Source organism: Engystomops pustulosus, chromosome 7 (genome assembly GCF_040894005.1).
Source record: "Engystomops pustulosus chromosome 7, aEngPut4.maternal, whole genome shotgun sequence".
NCBI classification, from domain to species: Eukaryota; Metazoa; Chordata; class Amphibia; order Anura; family Leptodactylidae; genus Engystomops; species Engystomops pustulosus.
In genome coordinates, this window is record NC_092417.1 from 2,367,513 (window position 1) to 2,394,956 (window position 27,444).

The window sequence follows — 27,444 nt, forward strand, 5'->3', positions numbered from 1 at the left end:
CACAGCGAGCTGCCATGTCCTGTGTGTCCTGACACCTTTCTATCATAGCCAGCAGTGGTCAGGGGTCAGCATGGGTGCTCTGACCCCTCTGTGACTACACCCCCCATACACAGCGAGCTGCCATGTCCTGTGTGTCCTGACACCTTTCTATCATAGCCAGCAGTGGTCAGGGGTCAGCATGGGCGCTCTGACCCCTCTGTGACTACACCCCCCGTACACAGCGAGCTGCCATGTCCTGTGTGTCCTGACACCTTTCTATCATAGCCAGCAGTGGTCAGGGGTCAGCATGGGCGCTCTGACCCCTCTGTGACTACACCCCCCATACACAGCGAGCGGCCATGTCCTGTGTGTCCTGACACCTTTCTATCATAGCCAGCAGTGGTCAGGGGTCAGCATGGGTGCTCTGACCCCTCTGTGACTACACCTCCCATACACAGCGAGCTGCCATGTCCTGTGTGTCCTGACACCTTTCTATCATAGCCAGCAGTGGTCAGGGGTCAGCATGTGCGCTCTGACCCCTTTGTGAATACACTCCCCATACACAGCAAGCTGCCATGTCCTGTGTCCTGACACCTTTCTATCATAGCCAGCAGTGGTCAGGGGTCAGCATGTGCGCTCTGACCCCTTTGTGACTACACTCCCCATACACAGCGAGCTGCCATGTCCTGTGTCCTGACACCTTTCTATCATAGCCAGCAGTGGTCAGGGGTCAGCATGGGTGCTCTGACCCCTCTGTGACTACACCCCCCATACACAGCGAGCTGCCATGTCCTGTGTGTCCTGACACCTTTCTATCATAGCCAGCAGTGGTCAGGGGTCAGCATGTGTGCTCTGACCCCTCTGTGACTACACTCCCCATACACAGCGAGCTGCCATGTCCTGTGTCCTGACACCTTTCTATCATAGCCAGCAGTGGTCAGGGGTCAGCATGGGTGCTCTGACCCCTCTGTGACTACACCCTCCATACACAGCGAGCTGCCATGTCCTGTGTGTCCTGACACCTTTCTATCATAGCCAGCAGTGGTCAGGGGTCAGCATGGGCGCTCTGACCCCTCTGTGACTACACCCCCCATACTCAGGGAGCTGCCATGTCCTGTGTGTCCTGACACCTTTCTATCATAGCCAGCAGTGGTCAGGGGTCAGCATGGGTGCTCTGACCCCTCTGTGACTACACCCCCCATACACAGCGAGCTGCCATGTCCTGTGTCCTGACACCTTTCTATCATAGCCAGCAGTGGTGAGGGGTCAGCATGGGCGCTCTGACCCCTCTGTGACTACACCCCCATACACAGCGAGCTGCCATGTCCTGTGTGTCCTGACACCTTTCTATCATAGCCAGCAGTGGTCAGGGGTCAGCATGGGTGCTCTGACCCCTCTGTGACTACACCCCCCATACACAGCGAGCTGCCATGTCCTGTGTGTCCTGACACCTTTCTATCATAGCCAGCAGTGGTCAGGGGTCAGCATGTGCGCTCTGACCCCTTTGTGACTACACTCCCCATACACAGCGAGCTGCCATGTCCTGTGTCCTGACACCTTTCTATCATAGCCAGCAGTGGTCAGGGGTCAGCATGGGTGCTCTGACCCCTCTGTGACTACACCCCCCATACACAGCGAGCTGCCATGTCCTGTGTGTCCTGACACCTTTCTATCATAGCCAGCAGTGGTCAGGGGTCAGCATGTGTGCTCTGACCCCTCTGTGACTACACTCCCCATACACAGCGAGCTGCCATGTCCTGTGTCCTGACACCTTTCTATCATAGCCAGCAGTGGTCAGGGGTCAGCATGGGTGCTCTGACCCCTCTGTGACTACACCCCCCATACACAGCGAGCTGCCATGTCCTGTGTGTCCTGACACCTTTCTATCATAGCCAGCAGTGGTCAGGGGTCAGCATGGGTGCTCTGACCCCTCTGTGACTACACCCCCCCCCCATACACAGCGAGCTGCCATGTCCTGTGTGTCCTGACACCTTTCTATCATAGCCAGCAGTGGTGAGGGGTCAGCATGGGCGCTCTGACCCCTCTGTGACTACACCCCCATACACAGCGAGCTGCCATGTCCTGTGTGTCCTGACACCTTTCTATCATAGCCAGCAGTGGTCAGGGGTCAGCATGGGTGCTCTGACCCCTCTGTGACTACACCCCCCATACACAGCGAGCTGCCATGTCCTGTGTGTCCTGACACCTTACTATCATAGCCGGCAGTGGTCAGGGGTCAGCATGGGTGCTCTGACCCCTCTGTGACTTCACCCCCCATACACAGCGAGCTGCCATGTCCTGTGTGTCCTGACACCTTTCTATCATAGCCGGCAGTGGTCAGGGGTCAGCATGGGCGCTCTGACCCCTCTGTGACTACATCCTCCATACACAGCGAGCTGCCATGTCCTGTGTGTCCTGACACCTTTCTATCATAGCCAGCAGTGGTCAGGGGTCAGCATGGGCGCTCTGACCCCTCTGTGACTACACCCCCTTACACAGCGAGCTGCCATGTCCTGTGTGTCCTGACACCTCTCTATCATAGCCAGCAGTGGTCAGGGGTCAGCATGGGTGCTCTGACCCCTCTGTGACTACACCCCCCATACACAGCGAGCTGCCATGTCCTGTGTGTCCTGACACCTTTCTATCATAGCCAGCAGTGGTCAGGCGTCAGCATGGAGGCTCTGACCCCTCTGTGACTACACCCCCATACACAGCGAGCTGCCATGTCCTGTGTCCTGACACCTTTCTATCATAGCCAGCAGTGGTCAGGGGTCAGCATGGGCGCTCTGACCCCTCTGTGACTACACCCCCCATACACAGCGAGCTGCCATGTCCTGTGTGTCCTGACACCTTTCTATCATAGCCAGCAGTGGTCAGGGGTCAGCATGGGTGCTCTGACCCCTCTGTGACTACACCCCCATACACAGCGAGCTGCCATGTCCTGTGTGTCCTGACACCTTACTATCATAGCCGGCAGTGGTCAGGGGTCAGCATGGGTGCTCTGACCCCTCTGTGACTTCACCCCCCATACTCAGCGAGCTGCCATGTCCTGTGTGTCCTGACACCTTTCTATCATAGCCAGCAGTGGTCAGGGGTCAGCATGGGCTCTCTGACCCCTCTGTGACTACACCCTCCATACACAGCGAGCTGCCATGTCCTGTGTGTCCTGACACCTCTCTATCATAGCCAGCAGTGGTCAGGGGTCAGCATGGGTGCTCTGACCCCTCTGTGACTACACCCCCCATACACAGCGAGCTGCCATGTCCTGTGTCCTGACACCTTTCTATCATAGCCAGCAGTGGTCAGGGGTCAGCATGGGCGCTCTGACCCCTCTGTGACTACACCCCCCATACACAGCGAGCTGCCATGTCCTGTGTGTCCTGACACCTTTCTATCATAGCCAGCAGGGGTCAGGGGTCAGCATGGGTGCTCTGACCTCTCTGTGACTACACCCCCCATACACAGTGAGCTGCCATGTCCTGTGTGTCCTGACACCTTTCTATCATAGCCAGCAGTGGTCAGGGGTCAGCATGGGTGCTCTGACCCCTCTGTGACTACACCCCCCATACACAGCGAGCTGCCATGTCCTGTGTGTCCTGACACCTTTCTATCATAGCCAGCAGTGGTCAGGGGTCAGCATGGGTGCTCTGACCCCTCTGTGACTACACCCCACATACACAGCAAGCTGCCATGTCCTGTGTGTCCTGACACCTTTCTATCATAGCCAGCAGTGGTCAGGGGTCAGCATGGGCGCTCTGACCCCTCTGTGACTACACCCCCCATACACAGCGATCTGCCATGTCCTGTGTCCTGACACCTTTCTATCATAGCCAGCAGTGGTCAGGGGTCAGCATGGGCGCTCTGACCCCTCTGTGACTACACCCCCCATACACAGCGAGCTGCCATGTCCTGTGTGTCCTGACACCTTTCTATCATAGCCAGCAGTGGTCAGGGGTCAGCATGGGTGCTCTGACCCCTCTGTGACTACACCCCCCATACACAGTGAGCTGCCATGTCCTGTGTGTCCTGACACCTTTCTATCATAGCCAGCAGTGGTCAGGGGTCAGCATGGGTGCTCTGACCCCTCTGTGACTACACCCCCCATACACAGCGAGCTGCCATGTCCTGTGTGCCCTGACACCTTTCTATCATAGCCAGCAGTGGTCAGGGGTCAGCATGGGTGCTCTGACCTCTCTGTGACTACACCCCCATACACAGCGAGCTGCCATGTCCTGTGTGTCCTGACACCTTTCTATCATAGCCAGCAGTGGTCAGGGGTCAGCATGGGTGCTCTGACCCCTCTGTGACTACACCCCCCATACACAGTGAGCTGCCATGTCCTGTGTGTCCTGACACCTTTCTATCATAGCCAGCAGTGGTCAGGGGTCAGCATGGGTGCTCTGACCCCTCTGTGACTACACCCCACATACACAGCAAGCTGCCATGTCCTGTGTGTCCTGACACCTTTCTATCATAGCCAGCAGTGGTCAGGGGTCAGCATGGGCGCTCTGACCCCTCTGTGACTACACCCCCCATACACAGCGATCTGCCATGTCCTGTGTCCTGACACCTTTCTATCATAGCCAGCAGTGGTCAGGGGTCAGCATGGGCGCTCTGACCCCTCTGTGACTACACCCCCCATACACAGCGAGCTGCCATGTCCTGTGTGTCCTGACACCTTTCTATCATAGCCAGCAGTGGTCAGGGGTCAGCATGGGCGCTCTGACCTCTCTGTGACTACACCCTCCATACACAGCGAGCTGCCATGTCCTGTGTGTCCTGACACCTTTCTATCATAGCCAGCAGGGGTCAGGGGTCAGCATGGGTGCTCTGACCCCTCTGTGACTACACCCCCCATACACAGCGAGCTGCCATGTCCTGTGTCCTGACACCTTTCTATCATAGCCAGCAGTGGTCAGGGGTCAGCATGGGTGCTCTGACCCCTCTGTGACTACACCCCCCATACACAGCGAGCTGCCATGTCCTGTGTCCTGACACCTTTCTATCATAGCCAGCAGTGGTCAGGGGTCAGCATGGGCGCTCTGACCCCTCTGTGACTACACCCCCCATACACAGCGAGCTGCCATGTCCTGTGTGTCCTGACACCTTTCTATCATAGCCGGCAGTGGTCAGGGGTCAGCATGGGCGCTCTGACCCCTCTGTGACTACACCCCCCCCCCATACACAGGGCGCTGCCATGTCCTGTGTGTCCTGACACCTTTCTATCATAGCCGGCAGTGGTCAGGGGTCAGCATGGGTGCTCTGACCTCTCTGTGACTACACCCCCCATACACAGCGAGCTGCCATGTCCTGTGTGTCCTGACACCTTTCTATCATAGCCGGCAGTGGTCAGGGGTCAGCATTTATACCACCTCTCACTGGTTTTAATTACTAATTGAGACTAGAAATTGTCAATGTAGGGAGTAATAAGGGCGAGCTGCTTATTCATTCTATTTACAGTTCTACAGAACATTTATATATTTATTTTGCCCAACGGCCAAATATTACCCAGCGTCTCAGTATGCCCTAATTATTCCTTCCAAAATCTACAGCTATGACCAGCAGCTGCTCTTCCTTAATCCTTGTAATCCCCCCCACCCCCTTTTGATTTAGAAAGCTGAAGTCAAGCAGCGGTCCCTTCCAATTACAGCTCTCATGGAAACAAAACGCAGGTCTGGAGGCTCCAAATGACACATCCCCTCCCTCCCGTCTACCAGGATCCTGAGAATCCCAGTTTTCAATTAGCAGCTGCAAGGCCGAGGCAGCAGGAACGCGAGAACAGTGAAGTAGAAGGAGGTGAAGTCTGTCTATTAGGAGGTAGTGGAAGAAGAAACCCAACGATACCTGTATATGAAGATGGAAGAGACTGCGATCGCCAGGAGGATGAAGCAGATCACTATGGAGGTGACCTCCAGGATGGAGAAACTGGCTAATGAGAAAAAATACAGGAGCCATTAGTGATAGGTCAACACATTGAAAACAGGATTTATGGAGGAACCGACAAGTACAAATACATAGAAACATCATATAAACAGGTGTCTAATGGACAAACCGGCTAGTAAAAAACCACCGGAACCACTAGGGATGATGGATCAACATATAAAGACAAGACTAATGGAGAAACTGCCTAGTAAAACCAGACAGGAACCATTAGAGATGGATCAGCCGAGAAAAGCGTGGTTAATCAAATACTCAGGCGTCGTCATGTTCACACGTCAAAGCAAAGCTCCATCACCTTCACCACCCAACGCTCAACTCCCGGCAACACCAGGAGGCGTGTAGATACATACAGGAAACCTCCGAGTAGTGGAGGGAAGTCAACTGGACCAACATGGAGACCATACAACCACCAGGGAACGTACAACACGACAACACGACTCAGGAGCAATGTAGTAAACACTTCACATGCCCAACACCGAGAACAGAGAAGACGGCTACTCAAGAGTAAGAGCCCCATTGATTACCGATAACACGTGGTCTGATTGTTATCGAGCTGAAGATTCTCCATTAACACGTCTGGCAGATGTAATAACACAATAAGTTGTCCCATCCATCGCTTCTATAGAGCGCATTGAATAACATCCACTTTACAGGGAGAAAAAGTAAGTGAACCCTTGTGCTAATGACTACCCCAGGAGCGAATTAGCCAAACGTGATTGGATTCAAGAGAGCAGATTGGATGTGCTTGTTCACACAAAGCCTTGTCACTGACAGATATGTTCTCCTACTAGATTCAGCGTGAGCCTCAAGGCAAGAAACAAGCCGGAGACCATGGAGGACATCAGTCCACGGCTAGAGAAATTCTCTACAAAACAAGTCTGACCCCAACAAAGCAAAATACTTGTGTTCTAAAAACACAGCACGAGAAGCCACCACCGGCCAAAAATACACCATGGCTGGAGACCACCCGGATGTTCTGCAATCCACAAAAGTGTAATAATGTAGCACAATTATAGAAAGGAAGAAAAGAACACTGCGTGCCAACAAGATTTACATCTGGTGCAGAGAGATTTGGGGTTGTGCCTTTTTTTGGAGTCTTAATGAGGGAGCATCAGGGTCCGGAATGGATTTGCTTCCTCAGGGCCTGGTGGCTGGAGCATCATGGTCTTCAGGGGATTTCTTGCCTAGTGTAGGGAGCATCATGGTCTTCAGTGGATTTCCTGCCTAGTGTAGGGAGCACCATGGTCTTCAGTGGATTTCCTGCCTAGTGTAGGGAGCATCATGGTCTTTGGTGGATTTCCTGCCTAGTGTAGGGAGCATCATGGTCTCCACTGGATTTCCTGCCTAGTGTAGGGAGCATCATGGTCTCCACTGGATTTCCTGCCTAGTGGAGGGAGCATCATGGTCTTCAGTGGATTTCCTGCATAGTGTAGGGAGCATCATGGTCTTCAGTGGATTTCCTGTCTGGGAAGGGAGCATCATGGTCTTCAGTGGATTTCCTGCCTAGTGTAGGGAGCATCATGGTCTTCAGTGGATTTCCTGTCTGGGGAGGAAGCATCATGGTCTTCAGTGGATTTCCTGCCTAGTGTAGGGAGCATCATGGTCTTCAGTGGATTTCCTGCCTAGTGTAGGGAGCACCATGGTCTTCAGTGGATTTCCTGCTTAGTGTAGGGAACATTATGGTCTTCAGTGGATTTCCTGTCTGGGGAGGAAGCATCATGGTCTTCAGTGGATTTCCTGCCTAGTGTAGGGAGCATCATGGTCTTCAGTGGATTTCCTGCCTAGTGTAGGGAGCACCATGGTCTTCAGTGGATTTCCTGCTTAGTGTAGGGAGCATTATGGTCTTCAGTGGATTTCAATGCCTAGTGTAGGGAGCATCATGGTCTTCAGTGGATTTCCTGCCTAGTTTATTGAGCACCATGGTCTTCAGTGGATTTCCTGCCTAGTGTAGGGAGCACCATGGTCTTCAGTGGATTTCCTGCATAGTGTAGGGAGCTTCGTGGTCTTCAGTGGATTTCCTGCCTAGTGTAGGGAGCATCATGGTCTTCAGTGGATTTCCTGCCTGGGGAGGGAGCATCATGGTCTTCAGTGGATTTCCTGCCTAGTGTAGGGATCATCATGGTCTTCAGTGGATTTCCTGCCTGGGGAGGGAGCATCATGGTTTAGGGCTGTTTTAATTCTTCTTCCTGTGGGTTTGTTGCCTCGGGGTCTGGATGCCTAGTTGTCTCGTTGGAGGCCTAGTTGTCTCGTTGGAGGCCTAGTTGTCTCGTTGGAGGCCTAGTTGTCTCGTTGGATGCCTAGTTGTCTCGTTGGAGGCCTAGTTGTCTCGTTGGATGCCTAGTTGTCTCGTTGGAGGCCTAGTTGTCTCGTTGGAGGCCTAGTTGTCTCGTTGGATGTCTAGTTGTCTCGTTGGATGTCTAGTTGTCTCGTTGGAGGCCTAGTTGTCTCGTTGGATGCCTAGTTGTCTCGTTGGAGGCCTAGTTGTCTCGTTGGATGCCTAGTTGTCTCGTTGGAGGCCTAGTTGTCTCGTTGGAGGCCTAGTTGTCTCGTTGGATGTCTAGTTGTCTCGTTGGATGTCTAGTTGTCTCGTTGGAGGCCTAGTTGTCTCGTTGGATGCCTAGTTGTCTCGTTGGATGTCTAGTTGTCTCGTTGGATGCCTAGTTGTCTCGTTAGAGGCCTAGTTGTCTCGTTGGAGGCCTAGTTGTCTCATTGGAGGCCTAGTTGTCTCGTTGGATGTCTAGTTGTCTCGTTGGATGCCTAGTTGTCTCGTTGGATGCCTAGTTGTCTCGTTGGATGCCTAGTTGTCAACAAATTCTATATTTTCGAGGAGAATGTGAGGGCGCTCATTCACAACCTCAAGCTGAGGAGATATCGTTAAAAGCAACTAGACAAGTCAATCAATATTTAGCATCAACTAAACATAGACAATTAATTGTTGCCTCTGAATGGCCGAGGCACAGACCTAAACTTAACCCCGTGGAGAGGCCTCTGCACACAAGGCATCCCAGGATTTGTAACATACTAAGGTGACAATGGTCCGAAATTTCTTCTCCTTTCCAAAGGGAGGTTCAGCCTTTGCTACGTGATCGCTGGATATTTACCCAATCTGCTCAGTAGAAACCAAGTGCCGTACAATGGTCTGCGTTATCAGTGTCGTTACAATGGGGGTCATTTATTAAGGGCCCGATTCGCGTTTTCCCGACGTGTTACCCGAATATTTCCGTTTTGCGCCGCTTGTACTTAAATTGCCCCGGGATTTTGGCGCACGCGATCGGATTGTGGCGCATCGGCGCTGGCATGCGCGCGACGGAAATCGGGGGGCGTGGCCGAACGAAAACCCGACGTATTCGGAAAAACCGCCGCATTTAAAAACCGAAAATGTGTCGCATAAGGACCGCTTACCTTCACCTGGTCCAGCTCGGTGCATTCCATTGCATTCCATTGGGGCAAATTTACTTACCCGGTCCATTCGCGTTCCAGCGGCGGCTTCTCCGCTCTGGATTCGGGTCCGGCCGGGATTTAATAAGGTAGTTCTTCCGCCGTCCACCAGGTGGCGCTGCTGCGCTGAAAGTAAACTCATCGCGCCGGAATGCACCGAGCTGGACCAGGTGAAGGTAAGCGGTCCTTATGCGACACATTTTCGGTTTTTAAATGCGGCGGTTTTTCCGAATACGTCGGGTTTTCGTTCGGCCACGCCCCCCGATTTCCGTCGCGCGCATGCCAGCGCCGATGCGCCACAATCCGATCGCGTGCGCCAAAATCCCGGGGCAATTTAAGTACAAGCGGCGCAAAACGGAAATATTCGAGTAACACGTCGGGAAAACGCGAATCGGGCCCTTAATAAATGACCCCCTGTGTCTGCCTAGAATCGTCACTTAGATAACAATCAGGCCATTAGTGATCAATACGGAAATCCAGGTCACTGCGGAGGCTTCACCTCTTTCTTGTACTTGAAGGAGGGAGGCCACAGAGTTGACTTTAACTTTATCTAGACATCTACACGTGTCCATGTGTCCAATTAACATGTTCTGAGATGTTATTACCTACAATCTTCACTAAAGCCAGGACACTAATGAGCACCAGGCCACGAGGAACGTACGGCGGCTCGGCAGATAACCACACAACATGGAAAAACTTGTGCAATGCAAATGTGAGCAATTATTACACGTTGTCCTGGCAGTCCCCACGCTTCTTGATGTGACCTGTCCATAACTTGCCCTTATTGACAATTACTGACCTTTCCTGCAATCTCTGTAATGGTATAAAAGTGCGGTGCACACGTTATTTCCATGGTTACTGGTGCAAGGCCAGCTATCCATGACCTGCCTGTCAAATTATAGCAATGGTTTGCATTAATGAGCCCAGCATGAAAGGGACGCGGACCATGCAGCGTGGAGATTCATCTCTTCAAGCAACTCGAAGGTCCTGTTACATGGGCAGATAAATGACCCGGAACGATCTGCAATATCACAAGTTTACCGATGCTTGTTTACTTCTGTTATACACGATATGGACCACGCCATTGGTCCCCAGCTGTTAATCCAGCTATCACATTGAATCTCCCCCCACCCCCCAAGAAGAACTCATTGACCTCCATTGTGTTCCTGTAATGGAAGCCAACACTTCAACAAGTTACTTTATAAAATGTCTTTTCTCCTAAATATTCCACCACCAGACATGAGTCTCCGTGGCCAACGAGTTGCTGGCAAGCCATTACATTGCCAAATACAACGTCAACTGACATTGCCACGTTCTGTGGTTTGGTGTGGTCAACGAAGGCTTGTTCAGAGGAGGTTGATGTTCTGTGCCTTGGTGTGGTCAACGAAGGCTTGTTCAGAGGAGGTTGATGTTCTGTGCCTTGGTGTGGTCAATGAAGGCTTGTTCAGAGGAGGGTGATAAGTTGTGATTTTGTGGACACTATTAGGCACAGGAGTTGCTTGAAAGCCTTCACATTACCAAATACATTGTCAAGTGTCTGGTGGTGTTGCGTGAAATGCAATCCCACAACTGGATTTTACCACGGAGAAGATGTTTTCTGTGGACTGATGCATCACTCTTCTCTATCAGCGATTCTGATGGAATATTCTGGGTAAGGTACAAACCAGGAGAACGTTACCCATCTGTCTGCCTTGTGCCATTTGGTCCAGGATAAGGAATAACGCTTTGGGCTGGTTTTCAGGGGCTTATTTTAGCCAAACTTCCACGTTTGTGAGATTAGTATGGGGAAAGCCCTTTCTGTGTCAGCGTAATTACAGCTCATTGCACAAAGCAAGGTCCATAGAGGTAGGTTGGAGGAGTGTTGGGGGGTTTTGTGTGATCAATAAAGACACAGTGGACAGACGCGTTTGGAGGAGTGTGATGTCATGTGGTTTGGCGTGGACATAGAGGGGCACATTTACTTACCCAGTCCCTGTGCAATCCCCGATCCGGACCATTCGATGAGGATGAACTCTGCCGCGATTCGTGCGTCCGATATCCTGCATGTGTCGCTTCCCCGCTCAGGTCCCCGGAGTTCACCTTCTTCTTCCCGGTGCATGTAAGTGCATTGTCCGTGTATAATGCGCTGTGCGGGGAGTCACTAAGATCCTGCGCCCGATATCCTGCATGTGTCGCTTCCCCGCTCAGGTCCCTGGAGTTCACCTTCTTCTTCCTGGTGCATGTAAGTGCATTGTCCGTGTATAATGCGCTGTGCGGGGAGTCACTAAGATCGTGCGCCCTGATATCCTGCATGTGTCGCTTCCCCGCTCAGGTCCCCGGAGTTCACCTTCTTCTTCCTGGTGCATGTAAGTGCATTGTCCGTGTATAATGCACTGTGTGGGGAGTCACTAAGATCCTGCGCCCGATATCCTGCATGTGTCACTTCCCCGCTCAGGTCCCAGGAGTTCACCTTCTTCTTCCTGGTGCATGTAAGTGCAGTGTCCGTGTATAATGCGCTGTGCGGGGAGTCACTAAGATCCTGCACCTGATATCCTGCATGTGTCACTTCCCCGCTCAGGTCCCTGGAGTTCACCTTCTTCTTCCTGGTGCATGTAAGTGCATTGTCCGTGTATAATGCGCTGTGCGGGGAGTCACTAAGATCCTGCGCCCGATATCCTGCATGTGTCGCTTCCCCGCTCAGGTCCCCGGAGTTCACCTTCTTCTTCCTGGTGCATGTAAGTGCATTGTCCGTGTATAATGCGCTGTGCGGGGAGTCACTAAGATCGTGCCCCCGATATCCTGCACGTGTCGCTTCCCCGCTCAGGTCCCTGGAGTTCACCTTCTTCTTCCTGGTGCATGTAAGTGCATTGTCCGTGTATAATGCGCTGTGCGGGGAGTCACTAAGATCCTGCACCCGATATCCTGCATGTGTCGCTTCCCCGCTCAGGTCCCCGGAGTTCACCTTCTTCTTCCTGGTGCATGTAAGTACATTGTCCGTGTATAATGCGCTGTGCGGGGAGTCACTAAGATCCTGCGCCCAATATCCTACATGTGTCGCTTCCCCGCTCAGGTCCCCGGAGTTCACCTTCTTCTTCCTGGTGCATGTAAGTGCATGGCTTGCGACACAAATTTAAATGTTAAATCCCGCGCGTAGTCCAAATCCGGGATCCGACACACGACACAAAGCAATCGCGTGCAACACAAATCCCCGGCACAATCCCCGAAAAGTCGGGGAAACCCGGCGAAAAAACTGCGGCCGTGGGACCCTTAGTAAATAAGCCCCAGACTCTGACAAGTGTGACGTGGTGTGACTTCATGTGGTCATGTGGTTTGCAGGGGTGTGATGAGTGATTTGGCATGGACCATGAAGGCATGTTGAGAGGAGTGTCGTTATATTGCTATATAAATGATGGGTCCTGTAAGTCCCTGTAGCTGTAAAGTGCGTGGGGCTCAACACCTTCTCCGTATAGTGAATGATAAAGCTTTTCTGTGGTTCCTTGTCCATGTCATAAACCATCTACAGAAGATAACGCTTCCACATATAGATAAGCTGGCAGCCAGCAGGGCTACTTACCTTGTCTTGGGAGTGTATCATTTATTATGCAGTTATTTGGTGAAGGCGTCGGGGGGGGGGGGGGGGGTGACAATTTGGGGGCTTTAGTGATGTCCATCATTTAGCACTGCACCAGGTCAAAAGACTTTTTTTTACTCACTTTTCTTGCAGGCGGGATTGTTGTTATCAAATCCACAGGGTGGGACGTCAAGTGGTGGGACGCCATTCCCTGGCCAATGGATCGCCTGTCCTGGGATCGGAACCATTCTCCGCAGGGTCCCATTGTAAATGGTCACGATCTGTGTGCACAACACGTTCATGTAGTCGCATTGGTGGGAATGTTGGATTCGTCATTAGGTTGTTGGTTTCACTTACCTGGAAGTCTCCAGTCGTAGGGGACATGTCCCATAGGGAGTAGTCTGTTTCCCGATCTCCGTTGTCGTCTATCCTCATGAACCCCGACACCCCTGTAATGTAGTAGAAAATTCATTACCACAGACAAAGCTGAGAAATGATGGTTCCAGTGATATGACTTAGGGCCCCATTACTGACCTTATAAGTGCAAAGCTTCTTATTACAAGATGACTGTAAGAGTGCGACACCAATGTGACAAGGGGGAGATGAGGGGACACTAATGACTGTGACACAGGGCGAGGTGAGGGGACACTAATGACTGTGACACAGGGGGGAGAGGAGGGGACACTAATAACTGTGACACAGGGAGGGGGGAGAGGAGGGGACACTAATCACTGTGACAAGGGGGAGATGAGGGGACACTAATAACTGTGACACAGGGGGGAGAGGAGGGGACACTAATCACTGTGACACAGGGGGGAGAGGAGGGACACTAATGACTGTGACACAGGGGGGAGATGAGGGGACACTAATCACTGTGAAACAGGGGGGAGAGGAGGGGACACTAATCACTGTGACACAGGGGGGAGAGGAGGGGACACTAATCACTGTGACACAGGGGGGAGAGGAGGGGACACTAATGACTGTGACACAGGGGGGAGAGGAGGGACACTAATGACTGTGACACAGGGGGAGATGAGGGGACACTAATGACTGTGACACAGGGCTAGGTGAGGGGACACTAATGACTGTGACACAGGGGGGAGATGAGGGGACACTAATGACTGTGACACAGGGGGGAGAGGAGGGGACACTAATGACTGTGACACAGGAGGGAGAGGAGGGACACTAATGACTGTGACACAGGGGGGAGATGAGGGGACACTAATGACTGTGACACAGGGGGAGATGAGGGGACACTAATGACTGTGACACAGGGGGAGATGAGGGGACACTAATGACTGTGACACAGGGGGAGATGAGGGGACACTAATGACTGTGACACAGGGCTAGGTGAGGGGACACTAATGACTGTGACACAGGGGGGAGATGAGGGGACACTAATGACTGTGACACAGGGGGGAGAGGAGGGACACTAATGACTGTGACACAGGGGGGAGATGAGGGGAGACTAATGACTGTGACACAGGGGGGGAGATGAGGGGACACTAATGATTGTGACACAGGGGGGAGATGAGGGGACACTAATGACTGTGACACAGGGGGGAGATGAGGGGACACTAATGCCTGTGACACAGGGGGAGAGGAGGGGACACTAATGACTGTGACACAGGGGGGGAGATGAGGGGACACTAATGATTGTGACACAGGGGGAGATGAGGGGACACTAATGACTGTGACACAGGGGGGAGATGAGGGGACACTAATGCCTGTGACACAGGGGGAGAGGAGGGGACACTAATGACTGTGACACAGGGGGGAGATGAGGGGACACTAATGACTGTGACACAGGGGGGAGATGAGGGGACACTAATGCCTGTGACACAGGGGGAGAGGAGGGGACACTAATGACTGTGACACAGGGGGGAGATGAGGGGACACTAATGACTGTGACACAGGGGGAGATGAGGGGACACTAATGACTGTGACACAGGGGGGAGAGGAGGGGACACTAATGACTGTGACACAGGGGGAGATGAGGGGACACTAATGACTGTGACACAGGGGGAGATAAGGGGACACTAATGACTGTGACACAGGGGGGAGAGGAGGGGACACTAATCACTGTGACACAGGGGGGAGATGAGAGGACACTAATGACTGTGACACAGGGGGGAGATGAGGGGACACTAATGACTGTGACACAGGGGGAGATGAGGGGACACTAATGCCTGTGACACAGGGGGGAGAGGAGGGGACACTAATGACTGTGACACAGGGGGAGATGAGGGGACACTAATGCCTGTGACACAGGGGGGAGAGGAGGGGACACTAATGACTGTGACACAGGGGGGAGATGAGGGGACACTAATGACTGTGACACAGGGGGAGATGAGGGGACACTAATGCCTGTGACACAGGGCGAGGTGAGGGGACACTAATGCCTGTGACACAGGGGGGAGAGGAGGGGACACTAATCACTGTGACACAGGGGGGAGAGGAGGGGACACTAATCACTGTGACACAGGGGGGAGAGGAGGGGACACTAATGACTGTGACACAGGGGGGAGAGGAGGGGACACTAATGACTGTGACACAGGGCTAGGTGAGGGGACACTAATGACTGTGACACAGGGGGGAGATGAGGGGACACTAATGACTGTGACACAGGGGGGAGAGGAGGGGACACTAATGACTGTGACACAGGAGGGAGAGGAGGGACACTAATGACTGTGACACAGGGGGGAGATGAGGGGACACTAATGACTGTGACACAGGGGGAGATGAGGGGACACTAATGACTGTGACACAGGGGGAGATGAGGGGACACTAATGACTGTGACACAGGGCTAGGTGAGGGGACACTAATGACTGTGACACAGGGGGGAGATGAGGGGACACTAATGACTGTGACACAGGGGGGAGAGGAGGGACACTAATGACTGTGACACAGGGGGGAGATGAGGGGACACTAATGCCTGTGACACAGGGGGAGAGGAGGGGACACTAATGACTGTGACACAGGGGGGAGATGAGGGGACACTAATGACTGTGACACAGGGGGAGATGAGGGGACACTAATGACTGTGACACAGGGGGAGATGAGGGGACACTAATGACTGTGACACAGGGGGGAGATGAGGGGACACTAATGACTGTGACACAGGGGGAGATGAGGGGACACTAATGCCTGTGACACAGGGGGGAGAGGAGGGGACACTAATGACTGTGACACAGGGGGGAGATGAGGGGACACTAATGACTGTGACACAGGGGGAGATGAGGGGACACTAATGACTGTGACACAGGGCGAGGTGAGGGGACACTAATGACTGTGACACAGGGGGAGATGAGGGGACACTAATGACTGTGACACAGGGGGAGATAAGGGGACACTAATGACTGTGACACAGGGGGAGATGAGAGGACACTAATGACTGTGACACAGGGGGGAGATGAGAGGACACTAATGACTGTGACACAGGGGGAGATGAGGGGACACTAATGACTGTGACACAGGGCGAGGTGAGGGGACACTAATGACTGTGACACAGGGGGAGATGAGGGGACACTAATGACTGTGACACAGGGGGGAGATGAGGGGACACTAATGACTGTGACACAGGGGGAGATGAGAGGACACTAATGACTGTGACACAGGGGGGAGATGAGGGGACACTAATGACTGTGACACAGGGCGAGGTGAGGGGACACTAATGACTGTGACACAGGGGGGAGATGAGGGGACACTAATGACTGTGACACAGGGGGAGATGAGGGGACACTAATGACTGTGACACAGGGGGGAGATGAGGGGACACTAATGACTGACACAGGGGGAGATGAGGGGACACTAATGACTGTGACACAGGGGCAGATGAGGGGACACTCATGACTGTGACACAGGAGGAGATGAGGGGACACTAATGACTGTGACACAGGGGGGAGATGAGGGGACACTAATGACTGTGACACAGGGGGAGATGAGGGGACACTAATGACTGTGACACAGGGGGAGGTGAGGGGACACTAATGACTGTGACACAGGGGGGAGAGGAGGGGACACTAATGACTGTGACACAGGGGGGAGATGAGGGGACACTAATGACTGTGACACAGGGCGAGGTGAGGGGACACTAATGACTGTGACACAGGGGGGAGATGAGGGGACACTAATGACTGTGACACAGGGGGGAGAGGAGGGGACACTAATGACTGTGACACAGGGGGAGATGAGGGGACACTAATGACTGTGACACAGGGGGGAGAGGAGGGACACTAATGACTGTGACACGGAGATAGGTGAGGGGACACTAATGACTGTGACACAGGGGGAGATGAGGGGACACTAATGACTGTGACACAGGGGGAGATGAGGGGACACTAATGACTGTGACACAGGGGGAGATGAGGGGACACTAATGACTGTGACACAGGGGGAGATGAGGGGACACTAATGACTGTGACACAGGGCTAGGTGAGGGGACACTAATGACTGTGACACAGGGGGGAGAGGAGGGGACACTAATGACTGTGACACAGGGGGGAGATGAGGGGACACTAATGACTGTGACACAGGGCGAGGTGAGGGGACACTAATGACTGTGACACAGGGGGGAGATGAGGGGACACTAATGACTGTGACACAGGGGGGAGAGGAGGGGACACTAATGACTGTGACACAGGGGGAGATGAGGGGACACTAATGACTGTGACACAGGGGGGAGAGGAGGGACACTAATGACTGTGACACGGAGATAGGTGAGGGGACACTAATGACTGTGACACAGGAGGGAGAGGAGGGACACTAATGACTGTGACACAGGGGGGAGATGAGGGGACACTAATGACTGTGACACAGGGGGAGATGAGGGGACACTAATGACTGTGACACAGGGGGAGATGAGGGGACACTAATGACTGTGACACAGGGCTAGGTGAGGGGACACTAATGACTGTGACACAGGGGGGAGATGAGGGGACACTAATGACTGTGACACAGGGGGGAGAGGAGGGACACTAATGACTGTGACACAGGGGGGAGATGAGGGGACACTAATGCCTGTGACACAGGGGGAGAGGAGGGGACACTAATGACTGTGACACAGGGGGGAGATGAGGGGACACTAATGACTGTGACACAGGGGGAGATGAGGGGACACTAATGACTGTGACACAGGGGGGAGATGAGGGGACACTAATGACTGTGACACAGGGGGAGATGAGGGGACACTAATGCCTGTGACACAGGGGGGAGAGGAGGGGACACTAATGACTGTGACACAGGGGGGAGATGAGGGGACACTAATGACTGTGACACAGGGGGAGATGAGGGGACACTAATGACTGTGACACAGGGCGAGGTGAGGGGACACTAATGACTGTGACACAGGGGGAGATGAGGGGACACTAATGACTGTGACACAGGGGGAGATAAGGGGACACTAATGACTGTGACACAGGGGGAGATGAGGGGACACTAATGACTGTGACACAGGGGGGAGATGAGAGGACACTAATGACTGTGACACAGGGGGAGATGAGGGGACACTAATGACTGTGACACAGGGCGAGGTGAGGGGACACTAATGACTGTGACACAGGGGGAGATGAGGGGACACTAATGACTGTGACACAGGGGGGAGATGAGGGGACACTAATGACTGTGACACAGGGGGAGATGAGAGGACACTAATGACTGTGACACAGGGGGGAGATGAGGGGACACTAATGACTGTGACACAGGGCGAGGTGAGGGGACACTAATGACTGTGACACAGGGGGGAGATGAGGGGACACTAATGACTGTGACACAGGGGGAGATGAGGGGACACTAATGACTGTGACACAGGGGGGAGATGAGGGGACACTAATGACTGACACAGGGGGAGATGAGGGGACACTAATGACTGTGACACAGGGGCAGATGAGGGGACACTCATGACTGTGACACAGGAGGAGATGAGGGGACACTAATGACTGTGACACAGGGGGGAGATGAGGGGACACTAATGACTGTGACACAGGGGGAGATGAGGGGACACTAATGACTGTGACACAGGGGGAGGTGAGGGGACACTAATGACTGTGACACAGGGGGGAGAGGAGGGGACACTAATGACTGTGACACAGGGGGGAGATGAGGGGACACTAATGACTGTGACACAGGGCGAGGTGAGGGGACACTAATGACTGTGACACAGGGGGGAGATGAGGGGACACTAATGACTGTGACACAGGGGGGAGAGGAGGGGACACTAATGACTGTGACACAGGGGGAGATGAGGGGACACTAATGACTGTGACACAGGGGGGAGAGGAGGGACACTAATGACTGTGACACGGAGATAGGTGAGGGGACACTAATGACTGTGACACAGGGGGAGATGAGGGGACACTAATGACTGTGACACAGGGGGAGATGAGGGGACACTAATGACTGTGACACAGGGGGAGATGAGGGGACACTAATGACTGTGACACAGGGGGAGATAAGGGGACACTAATGACTGTGACACAGGGGGGAGATGAGGGGACATTAATGACTGTGACACAGGAGGAGATGAGGGGACACTAATAGTCAATCAGAGGAGAGAATACGACTGGCACCACCTGGGACACAGTTTTGGGATCACAGTCCACGTCCGACAGACCCAGCCACACGTCGGGACCGGCAAAGAGAGTCCTGCTGCGGGGTGCACATCCAAGCTTCACAGAAGACACAGAATCAGTATCCACAGGAGGTAAAAAAGAGTGGCACTCACCGAACTCAAGCAGAGGAAACTTTATTTCAGGAAGAAATCAGGGCAGGGGTGATGCACGCCACGGCAGGCGACGGGCCGTTTCGCGCTAGGAAGCGCTTTCTCAAGCCTCGGACCGAGGCTTGAGAAAGCGCTTCCTAGCGCGAAACGGCCCGTCGCCTGCCGTGGCGTGCATCACCCCTGCCCTGATTTCTTCCTGAAATAAAGTTTCCTCTGCTTGAGTTCGGTGAGTGCCACTCTTTTTTACCTCCTGTGGATACTGAGGGGACACTAATGACTGTGACACAGGGGGGGAGATGAGGGGACATTAATGACTGTGACACAGGAGGAGATGAGGGGACACTAATGACTGTGACACAGGGGGAGATGAGGGGACATTAATGACTGTGACACAGGAGGAGATGAGGGGACACTAATGACTGTGACACAGGGGGAGATGAGGGGACATTAATGACTGTGACACAGGAGGAGATGAGGGGACACTAATGACTGTGACACAGGGGGGAGATGAGGGGACATTAATGACTGTGACACAGGAGGAGATGAGGGGACACTAATGACTGTGACACAGGGGGAGATGAGGGGACACTAATTAATGTAGCACACAGGGGCTGACAATCATTTCCCAGGCTTCAGCTTTTCCTACACATCTATAGATAAAGGGTTAAGTGCACAGATTCGGCGCTCCCCTCTGAGGCGGCTGTGTGCCGGCTCTCATCACACATGTTTGAAGTAGCGGGTAATGATGGGATAATTACCCAGAATAGGGCAATTACTCTACAAACCATTGAGAATGTGCGTCAGCGTCACCCTGGATGTGAGATAGATGAGAATATCAGTGCTGACCCTGGACCCTACCACCACCCACCCACCCACCCGCTACACCGGGGTCTGACAGGAGCAGTATAGGAAGGAATAGGAGGTCCTCAGGGGGTCCTAATGTCAGCTCCATGGGATGCCATCCGTCTTCTCTGGGAACGTTGAATAGAATTTTTAACAACCTGTCAGAGGAGGTCGACTGTAAAGGAAAGAGCTCCAACGAGAAGAAGATCTCCGAGATGGAGAAGAGGGATGAACCAACGGGCAGAGGAGACGCTATGGAGGGATTCTACATGTGAGCTCTGGACCCGACCACGTGGACATGAAAGGCTCGGACATCTATGGAGCATTGACCAAGACAAAGCAGAGGCCAGACCGAAACTGCACCGCAGGACAATTCACGTGTAAAATAGGTTTCATTTTAAAAGAATTTCCACATAATGATCCCCTGTACAGGCCGGCACATCTCTGGGCTCGGCTGTCTGTCCTGTCCAGTACCTGCTTTGTCCATCTTTGGACTTGTCTATTCTGTACAGGTTCTTTTGTCCTCTTGCAGAGTCCTTTGTCCCTTCCTCCAGACTCCTCTGTCCTCCTCCTCCAGACCCCTCCGTCCTCCTCCTCCAGACCCCTCCGTCCTCCTCCTCCAGACTCCTCTGTCCTCCTCCTCCTCCAGACTCCTCTGTCCTCCTCCAGACCCCTCCGTCCTCCTCCTCCAGACTCCTCTGTCCTCCTCCTCCAGACTCCTCTGTCCTCCTCCTCCAGACTCCTCCGTCCTCCTCCTCCAGACTCCTCTGTCCTCCTCCTCCTCCAGACTCCTCTGTCCTCCTCCAGACCCCTCCGTCCTCCTCCTCCAGACCCCTCTGTCCTCCTCCTCATCCTCCAAACTCCTCTGTCCTCCTCCTCCAGACTCCTCTGTCCTCCTCCTCCTCCAGACCCCTCTGTCCTCCTCCTCCAGATTCCTCTGTCCTCCTCCTCCAGACTCCTCTGTCCTCCTCCTCCTCCAGACTCCTCCGTCCTTCTCCTCCAGACTCCTCTGTTCTCCTCCTCCTCCAGACTCCTCTGTCCTCCTCCTCCAGACTCCTATGTCCTCCTCCTCCAGACTCCTCTGTCCTTCTCCTCCTCCAGACTCCTCTGTTCTCCTCCTCCTCCAGACTCCTCTGTCCTTCTCCTCCAGACTCCTCTGTCCTCCTCCTCCTCCAGACTCCTCCGTCCTTCTCCTCCAGACTCCTCTGTTCTCCTCCTCCTCCAGACTCCTCTGTCCTCCTCCCTTCAGACTCCTCTGTCCTCCTCCTCCAGACCCCTCTGTCCTCCTCCTCCTCCAGACTCCTCTGTCCTCCTCCCTTCAGACTCCTCTGTCCTCCTCCTCCAGACTCCTCTGTCCTCCTCCTCCAGACTCCTCTGTCCTTCTCCTCCAGACTCCTCTGTTCTCCTCCTCCAGACTCCTCTGTCCTTCTCCTCCAGACTCCTCTGTCCGCCTCCCTTCAGACTCCTCTGTCCGCCTCCCTTCAGACTCCTCTGTCTGCCTCCCTTCAGACTCCTCTGTCCGCCTCCCTTCAGACTCCTCTGTCCGCCTCCCTTCAGACTCCTCTGTTCTCCTCCTCCAGACTCTTTTATGACCTCCAGACCCCTCTGTCCTCCTCTAGACTCTTCTATCGCCTTAAGACTCCTCTCTTCTCTCCAGACTCTTCTGTCTCCCTCAGGTCTTTGATATCTTCTCGAGACTCCTCTACCCCTATGGATTCCTTTGTCCTCTCTAGACCCCCCCCCCCCTCTGTGCTCCATTATTCTCTGTGGAGTTGGTACTAGTTGGCACTCTTGATAACAAATAGTCTACGTCGTCCAAGCAGATTCAAGATGCCCCAAATTTCTCACTGTGATCCAAGCGATGGGATTGACTTGGTGCCTCTCGTATGACTCACGGCAACTCTTGGACTCTTTGCTAGAATACTTTGGACCAGTAATTTTCACTTAGAGGTCAGTGATGAATTTGCTGCCAATTTTGACTCCGCTTAGTTATTTCCACATGTTTTATAGTATAAATTCATTATGTGTTATGTCCTAAAATCTCTACACCAGAAGGGGCCAAAAAACTGAAATTATTCATTTTGGTGCCAGAGGAAGAAAAGGAATAAGAAAAGGCCTACAAATAATCTGAATAAGAGTCAAGATGATAATCTGCCTAAAGGGGCCTGAGAACTGTCAGAGGAGGGTTGTCCCAAGTGCCTGGGGAGACAGAGACGTTTGCAGAGGAAGGAAAGGTTGTAACGTCATAGTTTGCCTTTCGAAGGATTGTTCTCTGCGCCCCGTGCAGGTAGATCAGATGTGTTGTAGAGATAACGCAGTCCATGTTACACGTCATAACCCTGGAAAGAGTAAGAGGTGTCAAGGCCGAGCCGCAGCTGCTTCCTGTACGTCCAGGAGCCCTCCTCTGGGTCACGCTGTACTTTGGGGTTTCCTTTTCTAAAAGGGATCTGAAGCCTTATCTACATTTACATTCCATATGGTTTACCCCTTATGCCAGTGATGGCAAACCTTTTAGACACCGAGTGCCCAAAACTACACCCAAAACCCCCATATTTTTTGCAAAGTGCCAGTGCGACAATTTAGGCAGAAAGTTATTACTCCCTGCTCTGTCACAGGTTCAAATTGTATCGGCACCTGAGGACACCAATACAGTAGAAAGAAGTTTGGAATTATCATTTAAGCTTCCTTTCAGGTTCCTGGGACTGCAAGAGGCTTTGAGTCCTGTTTGGCAAACTCCGTGTTGGGGTGACGGCCTGGGTGCCCATAGAGAGGGCTCAGAGTGCCACCTCTGGCACCCGTGCCATAGGTTTGCCACCACTGCCTTATACTATAGTAGTAAGGAGCCTGCACCTTATATTATCTCATAGCTGCAATGTAGGTCAAATTTTCCTTGATAAGATGTTCAGAAGTCGGAGCGTGACCTCCATACTTCTGTTAGATCATCACTGAGATTGCTGCTCGTATCTGTCACCTACCTATATCCACTGCTTACCTGTCTTGGAAACCATTATTTGGAAAACCTTTGGGCGTCATGGACAGGACACATAGCAAGAAGGCATCTGTGGCTGGGTGGCTTTGAGATACTGGGTGGCTTTGGCGGCTTTGAGATACCTAGGACTGCCACCCATTGGTCTCCACATCTCCACCTTTCATGGTCTCCTCAGGGAGTAGACTTTGAACCAGACTAAAGGTGGGACTGCTATTGTACCCAACAAACTCACCATAGTAGGTTCTGTTCCACATATGATCGGTGACAGCAGAGGCGTTCTTCATACTGTAACCCTTTGCCCTGGTGTCATTTACCGCGTGAGCGTAGAGCATGACCGAATCATAGAAAGCTGCAGCCACTGTATTCATCTGTAAACAACATAAACAGGTCATGAGCGCACATCCGGGAACGCACGCGCTTCCTCGCACATTGTCCTTGTACTCTCAGATCTCCGAGTAATTCCAGGCCACCTGCACGCGTCCCGTGTCACACTCTCCCATCCCCTCATTAGAGTCCAGCGCTGACGTTGGACCGTGTCCTAGATTTAATCTCTTTGTCTTTTGCCCACGGGCCGGTAATGAAGCATTTCCTGCTGACGTACACAATTAATTGCCCATAAGACCCAAGTGGTAAATTAGTAAGCTCTAATTTCCAACCAGAAGACCAGGACGACAAACCCTTCACCAATCGGCCACCAGTCAGGGACTGGCGATGGTGTGACCACATACGTTGTTCTCATTTCTGTAGACCCCCGGGTCCCACTCACCAGAGTGCTCTCCATGGTGTAGTTGTGTTTGTCAGTGTAGGTCCTCAGGTCGTGCAGGAATTCCTTATACTCGGGGTTGTCCGGCTCTTTGATGGTGATAATCATCACTGCCTGACCGGGAGACACAACGTATCAGTCATTATTAAACAACGGAAAATTTCCACATTGTCTATAGAATCGGCTTCATCATTTTCTGTGGTCGCCATCCACACAATGCAAATACTTGATGTTAGTTATTAGTTTCCCTTACGTAAGGTATTGGGTCAATATGTACCTTGGGGTGGCTTCTTCCTGGCCCTTTCATTCGGCTCTACTAAGGTGACACTTCTGTGTGTTTACCCCCTTCTAGAAATTTTAATAAGATTGTTTAATGCTCTGCTCCCCTGCACAAAGGCAAAAGCCCCGGCTTAACCCCTTCCTTGCAGACTGACAGGTAGCCGAATCCTTTGTTGATGAAACCAGCTGTCATTCCCGAGATCCCAGGGGACGGCTCACGGAGTGACAGTACATAGCGGGAGGCAGATAAGTGTGGAAGGTGTGAAGGCAAAAGTAGCTGCTTCGTGGAATTTTCTAGTAGTCACCCATGTTGTTGCATGATAGTCATGGAGACAAGCTTGTGCCTCCTACAGAATGAACCCGATAAGGTTCCTGCTCTTAGGAAGGAGAAAACAATTTACCTGAAATGCCTTCTTGGCTTTAGCGTCATCTGCGTCTCCTCTGTACCATGGCCTCTTGAAGTCTGGGTATCTAGAGCCCTGGAGGCTGGCACCAAAGATATCAACGTAGAAAAATGCGTAGTCACCGGAGCACAAACCTTGCTGATACGCCTGGAGCATGAGCTGTCGGAACGTGTCGGGAGGGCAGCAAATATAGACAACTAGGAAAGAACATATGCAAGAGGTTAACTAATATCAGTAAACCAGCTATAGTCACTCACCAAACGTTCATGAGATATTCCAGCCAGATAACATAAGTACATTCATTGCTACAACTGTGCCCATAGTGGGCAGTATTACAGTAGTTACCCTTGTGGACAACAACCACCCTGCACCAAGAAGGAGTTTTTGGAATGGAACAAGACTTTCCGTATGCGACTGTAATGATGATATATGGGACCGATCACAAAAGGCAATGAGGTTTATTGGCAAAAACTGTAAAATAGAGAGGTGGCTCTAGGACCCTGGTAGAGTCTTTAACCTGGAAACAATATGATATGTGAGATCCAATTATTATCAGATGCCAAACAGAACCAGTTTTTTGGTTTCGACACCACTGCACACGAAGGTGGCGTTGGCTGGGCGTCAATGACGGGACACATAGCAAGAAGGTATCAGTGGCTGGGTGTCAATGTCTAGACACTTTATAGGAAGCCAAGGATGGCTGGGTGTCAATGGCCGGACACGTAAGAGGAAGCATGGGTGACTGGGTGAGAATGTCTACACTCGTCATGGGAACCAAGGATGGCTGGTTGTCAATGACAGAACGCATATCGAGAAAGCATGGGTGTCAATGTCCATACACGTCATGGGAAGCCAATGATGGCTGGGTGTCAATGCCAGGACACATAACACAAAGCCAATGATGGCCAGGTGTCAATAGAAGGCCACGTAATGGGAAGAAATGGGTGGCTGGGTGTGAATGTCCAGACATATAATGGGGAGCTAATGATGGTTAGGTGTCAATGGCAGGACACATAATTGGCACTGTGACATCAAATAATGAAGGGTTGTCTGGTGGACATTTAGACAGACGACCCTTCAATCTGTGGGAGCTTCGTTAGTTTGGTGGCAGATATAATGATTATGTCTACTGGTGGTCTATCTAGACCAACTGGAGAAGATTCCTTCCATGTGTTTGCCCTCATGCGGTCACTGCTCCCAACACCTTCTCGCAGCTATTGTGGTACTGCCAAGATGGCAGGCAACTTGTGGAAAAGATCATCCTTCGGTCCAATGATGTTCCACCTCCTAAAGCATTTAAGTAGTTCAGTTCCTTCAAGTAAGCAATCGCTAAAAGCATGTTGTAGACAATGCATCGTGGGAAAGTCGTCTTTTTTATAAAATAGTCCTCAAAAGAGGTGAAGTGAAATGAGGAAGAACGTGATCAGCAACAAGATGGTCACGGAGGTCACGAACCTCTTATTGAGAAGCTCGAAGACTCGAGCAGGAGTCAGGGAATAATATGTTGGTCACCTTTTTCACCATTTCAAGCTTCAAACATAAAGATAGAAAATTGGAATTTTTGGGGGGAAGAATCAACAACAAGTAGGACACAGTTGTGAAGTGGAGTGGGGCTTGGGATATTATTCGGTCCCTTAAGTTAATACCCTGTAGCGCCCTTCCAGTGTAGATTCTGCTTTATGTTTGGGATCTTTGTCTTGTTGGAAGATAAATCTCCGTCCCAGTCTCTGGTCTTTTCCAGACTCCAACAGGTTTTCTTCCACAATGGTCCTGGATTTGGCTCCATCCATCTTATATTCATCATTATCAGTCATTCGGACGACATTGGATCAGTCGGAGATCAGAGACTAAACTTCTGGAGGAGGAGTAAAGGGGCGAATAATATTGCACCCTCCACTTCATTTTTACAAAAGTTTAAAATATCCAATACATTTCATTCCACTTCACAATTGTGTCCCACTTGTTGTTGATTCTTCACCATAAATTACAATTTTATACCTTTATGTTTGAAGCCTCACATGTAGTAGAAGGTAGAAAAGTTCAAGGGGGCCGAATACATTCACAAGGCTCTGTATATAGAAAATGAGGATTTGAGGACCCGGTGTTCATAAAATATGACCACCCCTGCAATTTGTAAATTTGATTTATGCCAACATTACGGTCAAGGTAGCCATCGGTGAAGATAGGAAGATTCCACCAGGAGGGGGGGAGGTCAGAAAAAGAGGTCTTAGGATTTTAAACATGGAATTCCCGGATCGTGGCGCAGCCTCGTAACACTGTTCTGCACTTTAGATTTTGGCTGTCCCGAATTTCTTTAAATAATTGAATGCAGCTTACTTGGGTAATTTTCCAAGTAGAGACTATTCTTGTTCTTGTACAACCCCAAGTGAGATATTTTCAATGCAAACACAAAGCCAACAGCAGAAATGATGTTTCCTTCCAAAGAGATGACATAAAAAATTTTTGGTAACCAGAGACCCAAACAAATCTCCTAAATTTGTAGCTGTTATAACCAAACAAAACCCTAACTAATCTCAGCC

At 51.9% G+C, this 27,444-nt stretch overlaps 1 protein-coding gene across 1 annotated transcript in view; it reads right to left on the reverse strand.

The window, feature by feature from the left end:
• The window catches only part of NPR1 (natriuretic peptide receptor 1), a 70,155-nt gene that overhangs the window by 14,768 nt on the left and 27,943 nt on the right, over positions 1-27,444 (reverse strand). Inside the window, exons 2-7 of the mRNA XM_072114478.1 lie at positions 24,902-25,101; positions 24,225-24,335; positions 23,691-23,826; positions 13,265-13,356; positions 13,050-13,188; positions 5,824-5,908 (exon numbers count right to left, since the gene is read on the reverse strand). Of these exons, the coding sequence (XP_071970579.1) occupies positions 5,824-5,908; positions 13,050-13,188; positions 13,265-13,356; positions 23,691-23,826; positions 24,225-24,335; positions 24,902-25,101 (763 nt within the window). The remainder of the gene's footprint in view (positions 1-5,823; positions 5,909-13,049; positions 13,189-13,264; positions 13,357-23,690; positions 23,827-24,224; positions 24,336-24,901; positions 25,102-27,444) is intronic.